The sequence below is a fragment of the Rhinolophus sinicus genome, chromosome 15 (genome assembly GCF_057876585.1).
Source record: "Rhinolophus sinicus isolate RSI-liver-muscle chromosome 15, RSI-T2T, whole genome shotgun sequence".
NCBI classification, from domain to species: Eukaryota; Metazoa; Chordata; class Mammalia; order Chiroptera; family Rhinolophidae; genus Rhinolophus; species Rhinolophus sinicus.
This window is the reverse complement of record NC_142515.1, coordinates 62,892,946-62,909,270: the sequence shown is the minus strand read 5'-3', so window position 1 is coordinate 62,909,270 and position 16,325 is coordinate 62,892,946. Positions and strand designations below refer to the sequence as shown.

Below are 16,325 nucleotides of genomic sequence, written 5' to 3'. Positions count from 1 at the left end.
GGCTCATAACAACAAGAAATATGAGAATACGTACAGTGCTTTTTTTCTTTTCTATAACCCTGCTACCTGAGATTTTGTGTGCAACTTCTGGGAGTTTGTACAATGAAAACAGTTTGTATATTTAACAGTCTTTAAAATGCTCCCTGAGGATTATGTTCACTCCTTGCTTAGGGCCAAGTGTGCACCTGACTTCTTTCGTATTCTTTCCACCTAGCCCCCTCCTTGGCAGATGGTAATTGCCGATTAACAAACATTTGATTTATGAATGAAAGAAAAATAAAAAGAGGGATTTTCCTTAAAATGAGAAGACATATTGTGCCATAGTTAGACCACATGTGCCAAACATTTCTGACAACTAGAACCTTGATATTAAGCTGAGGCCCAGCACTTGATTACTCTCTGGACAGCCCGGCTTTAATGGGTAAGGATGGTCAATATATTAAAGTCTGTGTTTGCTTCCTTCAGCGAAAGAAGTTCACCATCACCAGCAGCGTCACTGGGAAAAAGCACACATTTGTCACTGATTCAGCCAAGACCTGTGCATATTTACTGGGCCTCTGCTCTGCCCAGCATGGCTTTCATGCCCAGATGAATGCTCCCCGCGTTGCAACTGGTGAGTAGATACTATGTTCTCAGCATGGAGAGATTTCCCTTTGATTGCTGGATTTGTCACATCGACTATTGATCTCTAACCATTATTTCTTATTCAGTTGTGGAAGGGAACAATATACTATAGAGGTTTCGCCCTTCATATTCATAGAGTGACCTCTGCATGCACGTCACATGGCAGCTTGCTAATATTACAGAATCTCAAGTACCCACTGAATTAGAATCTGCATTGGAAAAAGAACCCTGGTGATTCAGATGCAGATATAAGTTTGAGAACCCCTGGCTTGGAATGTGGCCCCTGGTGTTCACTAGACTCAGGGCAGTGCCACTTCTTAGCTGCATGACTGGACGACTCGCTTGCCCTCTCTGAGCTCGATGTCCTCAACTGAGCACTCTGGCCATCTATCTGGCAGGTTTGCGCTGTGCTCCAGCGGTTATAGGGTGTGGGATGTTTCTAGCTCCGTGTCCAGCGTTCATTGCTCAACATGAGTCATAATGGCAGCTCCTGTTTGTGGGAGTTTTGTTCAGTGCCAGCCAATTCATGTGGGCGCTGTATCACCAGGTTCTGGGGTCCTGGGATGAGGGACCAACTGGGAAACAAAAATGCTGAGCCTTCCGATACAGAACCAAACATATGAAATAAAGTGGTGTATTATTTGCAGCAAAACCAAATAAATATATAAATATTTCATTGAAATCGTGGAGTGGTCATTCTAGGATGTTTCCAGGGAGCTGCAGATAATTAATGTAAATTAATTATATCTTACCTGCTATTGCTGAGATACAATGTAAAATTTCATTAATATTGCTTTTATTGCCTGCTATCAGTGAAGATAAAATATTTATAAAGATTCTGTGGACTCACTTGTGAAATTAGTCCTTCTAAGCCTATTTTGCTCATAATAGTACTGTTTTCTCAAACGGCAAATTCTATTTTCAGGAACCTAACATTTTCATTAAAAGGATTATTTTTAGCAATTTTCCCCCCTTCTTTTCATCTGGGTTGAAGCTGTTTTATTTTTCTCTAGCTTTATTGAAATATTATTGAAATAAAATATGTTAAGTTTGAGCGGTACAGTGTGATGATTTGATATACATGCATATTGTAAAATGGTTACCACAACAAGGTAGTCAACACGTCCATTCCCTCACAGAATTATCATCTTTGTGGGGTAACATTTAAGAGCTACTCTCTTAACAACTTTCAAGTATATAACACTACTGTTAATTATAGTCACCATGTTGGACATTAGAACTTATTTGTACTCATAGCTGGGAGTTGGTATCCTTTGACCACCATCTCCCCATTTTCTCCACCTGTCAGTCCTGGCAACCATCATTCTACACTATATTTCTATGAGTTTAGCCTCTTTAAATTCTCTGTACAAGTGAGAACATACAGTATTTGTCTTTCTTTGCTTGATTTATTTCACTAAGCATAATGCCCTCAAGTTCCATCTGTATTGTCTCAAATGGCAGGATTTCATTTTTTCTATGGCTGAATAATATTCCACTGTATATATAATGACATCTTCTTATCCATTCATCTGTTGATGGACACTTAGGTGGTTTCTGATATTGGCTATTGTGAACAATGCTACAATGAACATGGGAGTGCAGTTATCTCTTCAATAGCGTGTTTGGATTTCCTTCAGGTATATACCCAGAAGTGGCATTGCTGAATCATATGGTAGTTCTGTTTTTAATTTTTTGAGGAAACTCCATGCTTCATTTCCCATAGTGACTGCACCAATTTACATTCCCACCAACAGTGCACAAAGGGTCCCTTTGGTTCACATCATCACCAGTTCTAGTCATCTTTTTTTTTTTTTTTTTAAATGACTGTGCCTCTTTCTTTCTTTCTTTTTTTTTTTTTTTAAGTTTCAGGTGTACAAAACAATGCAATAACTAGACATTTCACCCCTCAAAAAGTGATAACCCTCCTCCCCCAATCTATTGCACCTCTGACATCGTATAAATCTATTACAATTCCATTGAGTCTATTCCCTATGCTGTACTCCATACCCCGTGACTATATATATTAAATTATAGTTGACATACAATATTATTCAACTTCAGCAGTTGAATACAGTGCAGTGGTCAAGCATCTACACCGTCCATTAACGGGTCTCCCTAATAAGACATGTGCCCATCTGACACCCTACAAAATCTTTACAACATTATTGATTATATTCCCCAAACTGTCTTTCATATCCGCTGTGGCAATATTGTAGTTACCAATTTATGCTGTCTAATCCCTTCCCCTTCTTCCTCATCCACACCCCCCTCCTTTCTAGCAAACACCAGTTTTTCCTCTGTATCTCTGAGACTATTTCTATTTACTTTCCCCTTATGTTCAGCTCTTTAGATTCCATATATAAGTGAGATCATTTGCCTTTCTCGGACTGACTTATTTCACTTAGCATAATGTTCTCTAGGTCCATCCATATTGTTGAAATTGTAAGATTTCATTCTTCTTTGTAGCTGAGTAATACTTCACTGTATAAATGTACCAGTTTCTTAATCCATTCGTTTACTGATGGGCATTTCAGTTGTTTCCAAGTTTTGGCTATTGTAAATAGCGCTGCAATAAACATAAGGGTGCATATATTTTTTCGAATTAGTGTCTTGGATTTCTCTGGATAGATACATAAGAGTGGAATTGCTAGGACGTAAGGTAGTTACAGTTCCAGTTTTTTGAGATGCCTCCATACTGATTTCCATAGTGGCTGCACCAATCTGCAATCTCGCCAACAGTGCACCAGGGTTCCCTTTTCTCCACAACCTTGCCAGGACTTGTTGTTTTTTGGTTTATTGATGATAGCCATTATGACCAGAGTGAGGTGGTATCTCACTGTGGTTTTTATTTGCATTTCTCTAATGATTAGTGAGGTTGAGCGTTTTTTCATATGTCTATTGGCCATCTGAATGTCCGTCCTCTTTAGAGAAATGTCTCTTCATGTCCTCTGCCCATTTTTTAATTGGGTTGCCTTTTTGTTTTTGGTGTTGAGCTGAATGAGTGTTTTATAAATTTTGGATATTAACCCCTTATCAGCTGTATCATTGCCAATTATCTTCTCCCATTCAGTAGGCTGCCTTTTTGTTTTATTGATGGTTTCCTTTGCTGTAAAAAAACTTTGTTTGATATAATCCCATATGTTTATTTCTTCTTTTACTTCCCTTGTCCGAGGGGATATATCAGTAAAAATACTACTCACAGTAATGTCTGCAAATTTACTCTCTATATTTTCTTCTAGGAGTTTTATGGTTTTGGGTCTTTCATTTAAGTCTTTAATCCATTTTGAATTTGTTCTCATATATGGCGTAAGGAGGTGGTCCAGTTTCATTTTTTGCATGTGTCAGTCCAGTTTTTCCAGCACCATTTATTAAATAGACTTTTTTTACCCCAACGTAAATTCTTGCTTCCCTTGTCATAGATTAAATGACCGTATGTGAATGGATTTATTTCTGGGATCTCTATTTTGTTCCATTGATCTATGTGTCTATTTTATGCCAGTACCATACCGTTTTGATTACTATAGCCTCTAGTATGATTTGAGGTCGGGTAGCGTGATACCTCCCACTTTGTTCTTATTTCTCAAGATTGCCGTGGCTATTCGGGGTCTTTTACAGTTCCATATAAATTTAGGATTATATGTTCTATTTCTGAGAAAAGTGTCATTGGTAGTTTGATAGGAATTGCGTTGAATCTATAGTATCGACATTTTAACTATATTAATTCTTCCTATCCATGCACATGGTATGTGTTTCCATTTATTTATATCTTCTTTGAATTCTCTCTTTAGTGTCTTATAATTTTCTGAGTACAGGTCTTTTATTTCTTTGGTTAAATTTATTCCTAGGTATTTTATTGTTTTTGAACTAGTTGTAAATTGGATCGATTTCTTGATTTCTCTTTCTGATAGTTTATTATTGATGTATACAAATGCAACTGATTTCTGAATATTAATTTTGTATCCTAAACTTTACTAAATCTGTTTATCAGTTCTAATAGTTTTTTTGGTGGAGTCTTTGGGGTTCTCTCTCTATATATAGTATCATGTCATCTGCATATAAAGACAATTTTAATTCCTTCTTTCCAATTTGGATATCTTTTATTTCTTTTTCTTGTCTGATTGCAGTGGCTAAAACATCCAGATCTATGTTGAATAAAAGTGGTGAAAGTGGGCAGCCTTGTATTCTTCCTGATCTTAAGGGGAAAGGTTTTAGCCTTTCCCTGTTGAGTAAGATGTTAGCTGTGGGTTTATGATATATGGCCTTTATTACGTTGAGATATGATCCTTCCATTCCCACTTTGCTAAGAGTTTTTATCATAAATGGCTACTGGATTTTATAAAAAGCTTTTTCTGCATCTATTGATATGATCATATGATTTTTATTTTTCATTTTGTTAATGTGGTGTATCACATTAATTGATTTGTGGATATTGAAACAACCTTGCATACCAGGAATGTATGCCCCTTGATCGTGGTGTATGATCTTTTTAATGTGTTGCTGAATCTGGTTTGCTAGTATTTTGTTGAGGATTTTTGTGTCTTTGTTCACTAGGGTTATTGACCTGTAGTTTTCTTTTTTTCTAATGTCTTTGTCTATTTTGGGATCACAGTAATAGTGGCCTTGTAAAATGTACCTGGGAGCCTTCCCTCTTTCTGGATTTCTTGGAATAATTTGAGGAGAATAGGTGTTAATTCTTTTTTGAATGTTTTATAAAATTCACCTGTGAAGCCATCTGGTCCAGGACTTTTGCTTCTTGGGCGTTTGTTGATTACCTATTCAATTTCTTTGGTAGTAATTGGTCTGTTCAGAGTTTCTGTTTCTTCTTGATTCAGTCTTGGAAGAATGTATGCTTCTAGAAATTTATCCATTTCTTCCAAATTGTCTAATTTATTGGCAGATAGTTATTCATAGTATTTTCTTTAAATTTTCTGTATTTCTGTGGTGTTTGTTGTCACTTCTCCTGTTTCATTTCTGATTTTATTAATTTGGGTCCTCTCTTTTTCTTGATGAGTCTGGCTAAGGGTTTGTCGATTTTGTTTATCTTTTCAAAAAGTAAGGGAGATCAAATATATGGTGATGGAAGGAGAACTGACTCTGGGTGGCGAACACACAATGGGATTTATAGATGATGTAATACAGAATTGTACACCTGAAATCTATGTAATTTTACTAACAATTGTCACCCCAATAAATTTAAAAAATAAATAAAAAAAAAGTCAGCTCTTGGTTTCATTGATCTTTTGCATTATTTTTTATTTTTAGTCTTTATTTCATTTATTTATGCTCTGATCTTTATTATCTCCTTCCTTGTACTCGCTTTGGGCTTGTTTTGCTGTTCTTTTTCCAGTTCCCTTAGGTGTAAAGATAGCCTATTGATTTGAGATTTTTCTTGTTTCTTGAGATAGGTCTGCATTGCTATGAATTTCCCTCCTAGGACTCCTTTCACTGCATCCCAGAGATTTTCGGTACTTGTGTTTTCTTTTTCATTTGTCTTGAGGTATCTTTTGATTTCTTCTTCCTTGATCTCATTATTAACCCACTTGCTATTTAGCAACATGTTATTCAGCCTCCATGTATTTGTATGTTTTCCGAATTTCTTCTTATAATTGATTTCTAGTTTCATAGCATTGTGGTCAGAGAAGACCTTTGGTATGACTTCAGTCTTCTTAAATTTACCGAGACTTGTTTTGTGGCCTAGCATGTGGTCTATCTTGAAAAATGTTCCATGTACACTTGAGCAGAATATATATTCTGCTGCTTTGGGGTGAAATGCTCTAAAAATATCGGTTAAATCCAACTGGTCTAAAGTGTCAATTAAGACCACTGTTTCCGCGTTGATTTTCCATCTAGAGGATCTGTCCATTGGTGACAATGGGGTGTTGAAGTCCCCTACTATGATAGTTCTGTTGATCTCAGACTTTATGTCAGTCATAAACTGTTTTATATATTCAGGAGCTCTTATATTGGGTGCATTGATGCTTACTAGGGTTATGTCCTCTTGTTGGATCGATCCCTTTATAATTATGGAGTGCCCATCATTGTCTTTTATTGTAGTCTTCATTTTAAAGTCTATTTTGTCCAAAATAAGTATTGCTACCCCAGCTTTTTACTTGTTTCCATTTGTGTGAAATATCTTATTCCATCCCTTTGCTTTCAGTCTGTGTGTGTCTTTTGATCTGAGATGTGTCTCTTGTAAATAGTGTATACATGAGTCCTGTTTTCTTATCCACTTAGCCACTCTATGTCTTTTGATTGGAGCATTTAGCCCATTTCCATTTAAAGTGATTATTGGTAGGTACATATTTATTGCCATTTTGTTATTTGTATTTCTGGTCTTCTTTGGTAGTTTGTTTCCCCCTTTCTTCTGTTTAGAAAAGCCCTTTTAACATTTCCTGCAACGCTGGTTTGGTGGTAATGAATTCCTTTAGCTTGTTCTTTTCTGAGAAGCTCTTTATCACTCCTTTAATTTTTAGTGATAGCGTTGCTGGGTAGAGCAATCTTGGTTTTAGGCTGTTGTTTTTTATCACTTTGACTATTTCCTGCCACTCCCTTCTGGCCTGCAGAGTTTCTGTAGAAAAGTCAGCTGATAGTCTTACAGGAGTTCCTTTGTATGTAATACACTGTCTTTCTCTTGCTGCTTTTAGAATTCTCTCTTTGTCTTTAACCTTTGCCATATTAACTATAATGTGTCTTGGTGTGGGCCTGTTTGGGTTCATCTTGTTTGGAACTCTCTGCACTTCCTGGGCTTGTGTGTCAGTTTCCTTCACCAAGGTGGGGAAGTTTTTGGTCATTATTTCTTCAAATACATTCTCGATCCCTTGTTCCTTCTCTTCTCCTTCTGGTATTCCTATGATGCTAATGTTGCTGTGCTTGATGTTGTACCACAGGTCTCTTAAACTATTTTCATTGTTTTTTATTATTTTTTCTTTTTGTTCCGATTGGGTGATTTCTGCTAACTTGTCTTCTAAATCACTGATCCGATCCTCTGCTTCATCTAATGTACTGGTGATTTCTTCGAGTGTGTTTTTCATTTCAGTCACTGTATTCTTTAGTTCTAACTAGTGGTTTTTTATAATTTCTCAATCCTTTTTTATGTCCTCAATAAATTCCTTAAACATTCTTATCATCAGTGTTCCAAACAATGTCTCTGACAAGTTGGATGCCTCTGTTTCATTTAGTTCCATTTTCAGAGGTTTCTTCTGGTCTTTAATTTGGGACATGTTTCTTTGTTTCATCATGCTGGTTGTTGCTCTGTGATTGCTTTGCTGTATTAGGTAGAACACCTATGTCTCTCAGTTGTTGTTGGGTGGTCTTATGTAGTATGTATCCTTTATATTCAGATTGCACAGTCTCCCTATTCTCCTGTCCTGTGTGTCCCAGAGGTGTTGCTGTTGTAGTTGATCTTTAATTGCTTTTGGCTTATCTAAGTGTGGGATTGATCCACAGGCTGATTAGCTGGGAGAATTAGCTCTGCTCACAGTGTATGAACTGCTGTGTGAAGGTTGACAGCCTCAGAGGAGGCTTGGCCCCTGTGGGCTCTTGTACCTGTGGAAAATTTCCTTTGAGAGTGCCACTTATAGGTTCAACCAGGTAATGCTTTTGTTTGGTCTGTCACTGGCCTCTGGGTGTATTGGTCCTGGAGTCTCTTGGGCAGGGCTCCCACTCAGGGCAGTTTCAGCCCTGTTTGTTACCGGGCCATGGTTGCCTGGTAGGTGTCTCAAGCTGTACCCCGTTGGCTGCTGCCCATACTGGTCCTGGAGTCATGTGGAGGTGGTCTGTGTGAATTGAGGCTGGCTGCCACTAATATCGGTCCTGAGGCAGTTTAGTGAAAGGCCTAGAACCCCCTAGGCCTGTTGCCACCTTACAGTTGCCCATAAGGCCCCACTATTGAAAGAGGTTCTTTAGAAGCATGTATCTGGCTTCTGACCCAGTATTGAGTGGGCCTTTGGCGATGTGGCACTAGCAGGGCAGGATGGAATTCAAGTGAGTTACGAGACATGATTGGTGGTTTTTAAGACATTAATGCAAGTCCAGGTCTTATGCCAATATCTGGCCTGTGATCCCTTTGTACAGTGTCCCAAAGGCACTACAGCCAGCCTCCAGATCAATGTCACAAATTCCTAATAGCTGCTCCCGAGTGGCTGTGGTGCAAGTTGGGGTTCACTGAATACCACAAAGATGACCCCAGGGCTCTGCGGACTGTCTGCTGTTGTAAAAAAATTTTTCACACTTTGTCAAGGTGAATTCAGTCACCCAGCCACCCAGAGTGCCCCTTGCAATGTAGCTGTAGCGGGGTGAGGTGGTGTTATAGGTGGGTAAAAGCTGTGGTCAGTGGTTTCTACAAATTCTGTGTAGTCTCAGCTCCTGGACCAGTACTAGGCCCTCACCCACTTCGCAAAACAAAAACAAAGCAAGAAAAACCAAAACACCAAAAAACAAATACACCCCCACAAAAACTTGATAAACAATGATCAGACAGGACAAACAAAAATATAAAAGAGACAAAAACAGCAGAACAAGACAGAAAAACAGTAACCAAAGCAATAAGAAGACAAAGAAACCTGGGCAGCAACAACAAAAAGAAAACAGACAAAAGAAAAAGAAGAAATAGGAACAGAAAAGATGAAGGAGAAAGAAAAGAAAAAAAGGGATAAAAAGGGAAAAATAGTAATAATAAGAAAAAAGAGGGGGATGGTGGAAGAAAAAAAGAAAGACTAAAAGAAAAAAATGCCAAAAACAATAAGAACAACAAAATAAATAAAAAATGAAAAACAGAAAAAGAAATAAGAAAAAAAGGGGGAAAAAAAAAGGCTCTCCACCCACATTAATCTGCAGGCTGCTTGCTCATCAATAGAGTCTCCCCGGGATTTTGCACCAGTTATTTTGAGGGGTAGGGCCCAGTACCTCATGCACTGGCTTCCCCCTCAGGCTCACAGTGAGCTGCCCACAATTGGCTGTCCTGGGCTCTGGGGGCGTGCTCGCCACCAAAAATCCCCACAGGTTGCTGCGGGCTGTCCCCTGCTGCAAAAACCCTCTGTGGCCTGTGGAGGTGGGGGCCAGGCACCAGAGGCCCATGGTGTCCCCAGCAATGCAGCTCTAGGTGGGCGGGGCCGGCTCCCAGGGCACCATGGGATGTGGTCAGTGGCCTCCACCAAGTCCCAGCAGCGTTTGCTCCTGCACTGGCAACCAGCCCACACAAACGCTCCACGAATGCCTTGGCCAGATGGAGCCACCTCACAGCGCCCAGCCCAATTCAGGAGAACTCTCAGCCTCTGCCTGCCCCAATCAGCAGCCCTCGGGTCAGGCAGAGCAGCCCGACAGCCATCACCACCCTTGCACCGCAGACCAAGCCGTGCGCAGAGCCAGGACCTAAAGTAGTGTGTGGGCATGCGCATCTCAATCAGCAGCGTCTCCCAGCCGGAGCACTCCTGCCAGTCAGGCCTGTCCCTAGCAATGGATCACAAGCCCTGTGCTGAGCCGGTACCCAAGGCAGCATGCGCACGCACACACGCACAACTGCGTGGATTCCACCAGGCCCCTGCGGTCCTGAACCTGACCATCTGTGGGAGGGCTTAACCCTGGAAAAATGGCGCCGTCCTGTACACCACTCATGTGTAAGCTCCACACAGTGGGAACAATAGTCCCAAACCTGCAGCTCTTGCGCCACAGGCGCTCAGTTCTGTCTTTCCTTGTTGGCTCCTGGGCCTCCACCTGGGGAGTCAACTCCTCCGCCTGGGACCGGGTGAGGGCCCCACGGGAGGATGACTGGGCCTCTAGGTGCCTTCTGGCCCACCAAGTTGAACAAAGAGACTCCAAACTGATTTCTACTGCCAGCTATCATGGAACTCTCCTTCCCAGCAAAGGGACTGTGGGCTGGGGAGCCCGGCATGGGGCTGGAGGGTCCCAACAGAAGAATCCTCTACCACTGAGGTGCCCCTGGCGGGGTTCGCCCTCTCTCCGTGGGCCTGGAGTTAGCCTGCCTCACGTCTCCCTCCCTCCTACCAGTCTCCACGTGGTGGCCTCGTCTTTAAATCCTTAGTTTAGAGGTTCTGTTCAGCTAGTGTTCACATGAATTTCGCGGGTGAATGTTGTATTTGTAATTTTGGTATGATCCAGGGAGGCAGTTGGCACAGTGCACGTCTATTCTGCAATCTTTGCAACTTTTTTTTTTTAATGTATTGGGGTGACAATTGTTAGTAGAATTACATAGATTTCATGTGTACAATTCTGTATTACATCATCTATAAATCCCATTGTGTGTTCACCACCCAGAGTCAGTTCTCCTTCCATCACCATATATTTGATCCCTCTTACCCTCATCTCCCACCCCCCACACCCCTTACCTTCTGGTAACCACTAAACTATTGTCTGTGTCTATGAGTTTTTGTTTCTCATTTGTTTGTCTTGTTCTTTTGTTGTTTTTGGTTTATATACCACATATCAGTGAAATCATATGGTTCTCTGCTTTTTCTGTCTGACTTATTTCGCTCAGCATTACACTCTCAAGATTCATCCATGTTGTCACAAATGTTCCTATATCATCATTTCTTACCGCTGAATAGTATTCCATTGTGTATATATACCACAACTTCTTAATCCATTCATCTATTGAAGGACATTTTGGTTGTTTCCATGTCTTAGCCACCGTAAACAAAGCTGCAATGAACATTGGAGCACACGTGTCTTTATGTATAAATGTTTTCAGATTTTTTTGGGTACGTACCCAGGAGAGGGATTGCTGGGTCACATGGTAATTCTATTTGTAATTTTTTGGGGAACCTCCACACTGCCTTCCATAACGGCTGCACCAGTCTGCATTCCCACCAACAGTGTATGAGGGTTCCTTTTTTTCCACAGCCTCTCCAACACTTGTTACTATTTGTCTTGTTGATGATAGCCATTCTGACTGGGGTGATGTGATCTCATTGTGGTTTTTATTTTCATTTCCCTGATGATTAGTGATGTTGAGCATTTTTTCATATGTCTATTTGCCATTTGTATGTCCTCTTTGGAGAAATGTCTCTTCAGGTCCTCTTCCCATTTTTCAATTGGGTTCTTTGTTTTTTTGTTGTTGAGTTTCATGAGTTCCTTATTTATTTTGGATATTAGCCCCTGATCGGAGGCACTGTTTGCAAAAACCTTCTCCCATTCAGTTGGTTGCCTCTTTATTTTGTCGATGGTTTCTTTTGCTGTGCAGAAGCTTTTAAGTTTCGTATAGTCCCATTCATTTATTTTAGCTTTTACTTTCATTGCCTTTGGAGTCAAATTCATAAAATGCTCTTTGAACCCAAGTTCCATAAGTTTAGTACCTATGTTTTCTTCTATGCAGTTTATTGTGTCAGGTCTTATGCTAAAGTCTTTGATCCATTTTGAATTAATGTTGGTACATGGTGACAGATAGCAATCCAGTTTCATTCTTTTGCACGTGGCTATCCAATTCTCAAAGCACCATTTATTGAAGAGGCTGTCTTTCCTCCATTGTTTTTTGCTTCTTTGTCAAAAATTGTCTGTCCATATTTATGTGGTTTTATTTCTGGGTTCTCAATTCTATTCCATTGCTCTATGTGTCTGTTATCCTGCCAATACCATGCTGTTTTGATGATTGTAGCCCTGTAGTACAAGCTAAAGTCAGGGAGTGTGATACCTCCAGTATTGTTCTTTTTTCTTAAGATTGCTTTGGCTATTCAGCGTCTTTTGTGGTTCCAAACAAATCTGATGATTTTTTGTTCTATTTCTTTAAAAAATGCCATTGAGATTTTGATGGGGATTGCATTAAATCTGTGTATTGCTTTGGGTAATATGGCCATTTTAACTATGTTGATTCTTCCAATCCATGAGAACGGAATGACTTTCCATTTCTTTGTGTCTTCTTCAATTTCTTTCAAAAATGTTTCATAGTTTTTAGCATATAGGTCCTTCACATCCTTGGTTAAGTTTATTCCTAGGTATTTTATTCTTTGTGCTGTAATTGCAAAAGGAATTGCTTTTTTTATTTCTTTTTCTAAGATTTCATTGTTAGTATATAGGAAGGCAATGGACTTTTGTGCGTTGATTTTGTAGCCAGCAACTTCACTGTATTCGTTGATTGTTTCCAATAGCTTTTTGGTGGAGTCTTTAGGATTTTCTATATATAGCATCATGTCATCTGCAAAGAGCGATAATTTAACTTCTTCATTCCCAATTTGGATGCCTTTTATTTCTTTCTCTTGCCTGATTGCTCTGGCTAAGACTTCCAACACTATGTTGAAAAGCAGACGTGATAGGGGCCAGCCCTGTCATGTTCCTGAATGTAGAGCAAAGGGCCGCAGTTTTTCACCATATGAGATTAGCTGAGGGCTTATCACATATGGCCTTTATTGTGTTAAGGTATTTTCCTTTTATACCTATTTCATTAAGTATTTTAATCATAAATGCATGTTGTATCGTGTCAAATGCTTTTTGTGCATCAATTGAGACAATCATATGATTTTTGTCCTTTATTTTGTTTATGTGATGTATCACATTGATGGATTTGCGTATGTTGAACCATCCTTTTGCCCCGGGGTGATCCCCACTTGGTCGTGATGAATAATCTTTTTAATGAATTATATTCGATTTGCTAGAATTTTGTTTAGGATTTTTGCATCTGTATTCATCAGAGATATTGGTCTGTAGTTTTCTTTTTTTGTGTTGTCCTTACCAGGTTTTGGTATCAGGGTAATGTTGGCCTCATAATATGAGTTAGGGAGGACTGTCTCTTCTTCAATTTTTTGGAAGAGTTTGAGCAGGATTGGTATTAGATCCTCTTTGAAGGTTTGGTAGAATTCACTAGTGAAGCCATCTTGTCCCGGATTTTTGCTTTTGGGAAGGTTTTGGATGACTGATTCAATTTCATTACTGGTGATCGGTGTGTTTACATTTTCCAGTTCTTCATGGTTCAGCCTTGGAAGGCTATATGTTTCTAAGAACTTGTCCATTTCTTCTAGGTTGTTGAATTTGGTGGCATATAGTCTTTCATAGTATTCTTGGATGATTCTTTGTATTACTGTGGTGTCCGTGATAACTTCCCCTTTTTCATTTCTGATTTTGTTAATTAGTGTCTTCTCTCTTTTTATCTTAGTGAGTCTAGCCAAGAGTTTGTCAATTTTGTTAATCTTTTCAAAGAACCAGCTCTTTGTCACATTAATTTTTTTTTATTGTCTTTTTGTTCTCTATTTCATTTAGTTCTGCTCTGATTTTTGTTATTTTCTTTCTTCTGCTGACCTTGGGTTTCACTTGTTCTTCTTTCCTAGTTCTCTAAGGTGTAACATGAGGTTATTTATTTGGGATTTTTCTTGTTTCTTGCGATAGACCTGTAATGATATAAATTTCCCTAAAACTGCTTTTGCTGCATCCCCAAAATTTTGGTACGATGTATTTTCATTGTCATTTGTTTCTATGTATCTTTTGATCTCTCCTCTAATTTCTTCTTTGACCCAGTCGTTCTTTAAGAATATGTTGTTTAATCTCCATGTATTTGTGTTTTTTCCTGCTTTCTTTTTCCAGTTGATACCCAATTTCAAAAACTTGTGAACAGAGAATATGCGTGGTATGATTTCAATCTTCTTAAATTTGTTGAGGCTGATTTTATATCCCAATATATGGTCTGTCCTTGAGAATGTTCCATGTATACTAGAAAAGAATGTATAGTCTGATGTTTTAGGGTGAAGTGCTCTATATATGTCAATTACATACATTTCATCTAATGTGTCATTTAGGGCTGCTATTTCGTTATTTATTTGCTGTTTGGATGATCTATCCATAGCTGTCAATGATGTATTTAAGTCCCCTAGTATAATTGTGTTTTGGTCAATTTCTCCCTTTAGTTCTTTAGTAGTTGCTTGGTATATTTCGGTGCTCCCTGATTGGGGGCATAAATATTGATGACTGTTATGTCTTCTTCTTGTACAGTCCCCTTCACCACTATGAAATGTCCATCTTTGTCTCTTGTTATCTTTTTCACCCTGAAGTCTGTTTCATCTGATATCATTATGGCTACACCTGATTTTCTCTGGGTACCATTTGCTTGGAGTGTCAATTTCCACCCTTTCACTTTGAGTCTATGCTTGTCCTTATAGCTGAGATGTGTCTCTTGGAGACAGTATATGGTTGGGTTTAGTGTTTTCATCCAATCTGCTACTCTGTGCCTGTTTATTGGTGAGTTCAGTCCATTTACATTTAGGGTGATTATCGATATGTGAGGATTTCCTGTCATTCTATCTTTAGTTTTCTGGTAAGGCTGTGTCTCCATTGTTTCTTTGCCTTTCTGTTGTTGTCTATTATTTCTGTGTGGTGGTATTCTATGATGTTTCCCTCTGTTTCTTCTTTTATTACCGTATATATTTCAGTTCTGGATGTTTTTGAGTGGTTAGCCTTAAGTTTATGTAAAAGAAAATTTGATATTTAGAGTATTCCATTTTCCTCAGCACGCTTACCTTCTCCATTCCCATATTCCGGTTCAGGCCTTACTCTCCCCTTTTTATGTTTCGGTTGCCACAAATGTCCCTGTTGATGGTGGTCGAATAGCCTCCTTTAGTATTTCTTGTAGTGCAGGTCGTGTATTGGAAAATTCCCTCTGCTTCTGTATGTCTGGAAAGGTCTTATTCCTCCTTCATATCTATGGGATATCTTTGCTGGATATATTATTCTTAGCTCCTTATTTCTCTCTTTCAATAGTTTGAATATTTGGTTCCACTCCCTCCTGGCTTGTAGAGTTTCTGCTGAAAAATCTGATGATAATCTAATGGGCTTTCCTTTGTAAGTTACCGTCTTCTTTTCCCTGGCTGCCTTGAGGATTCTTCCTTTGTTGTTGATTTTAGACAGCTTCAATACAATGTGCCTTGGAGAAGACCTGTTGGGATTGAGGTAATTAGGTGTTCTATTTGCTTCTTGGATTCGTGGAATCAGTTCTGTCCACACGTTTGTGAAGTTCTCATCAACAATTTGTTTGAATATATTCTCTGTTCCCTTCTCTCTTTCTTCTCCTTCTGGTATGCCCATCATTCTTATATTGCTCTTTCTGATGGAGTCAGAAAGTTCTTGTAGAGTTCTTTCATTTCTTTTAAGTCTCAAGTCTCTTTCTTCTTCCATCTATGTCATTTCCATGTTTCTATCTTCGATGTCACTGATTCTACCTCCATCTGGTCAACTCTACTACCTAAGCTTGTTATTTCATTCTTGATTTCTTCTATTGAGTTCTTAATCTCCAGAAATTCTATTTGGTTCTTTTTTAAAATTTCAATCTCTTTCGTAAAATGCTCATGCTGTTCTTTGATTGTGTTTCTCAGTTCATTAACCTGCCTTTTTGTGTTTTCTTGCATCTCGTTGAGTGTTTTCAGAACTGTAATCTTGAATTCTCTGTCATTTAAGTCACATATTTCCACATCTTTAAGTTCCTTTTTGGAGACTTTTCACTTTCTTTCTGAGCTGTATTGTTGCCTTGGTTATTCATGGCAATTACTGATTTATCATTTGTCTTCCTAGACCTTTACAAGAGTGGCTTCTGCAACAGGTTGATAAGAAGAGGTCTTTCTTTTGTTTTCCAGTACTTGTTGGTAGAATGTTTTATTTTCTCTCTGACTGCAGCCTTTTTTTTCTGTCTCACACGGTAGTGCTATGTTTTCTCTGCACTATTCCAGCTTCTCACACAATGCTGGGATTCCCTGGGAGACGGGCTTCTC

At 39.0% G+C, this 16,325-nt stretch overlaps 1 protein-coding gene across 1 annotated transcript in view; it reads left to right on the top strand.

Annotated features, from left to right (window-relative positions):
• The window catches only part of FRMPD2 (FERM and PDZ domain containing 2), a 160,620-nt gene that overhangs the window by 98,275 nt on the left and 46,020 nt on the right, over nt 1-16,325 (top strand). Inside the window, 1 exon segment of the mRNA XM_088792652.1 lies at nt 466-613. Within this exon segment, the coding sequence (XP_088648778.1) occupies nt 466-613 (148 nt within the window).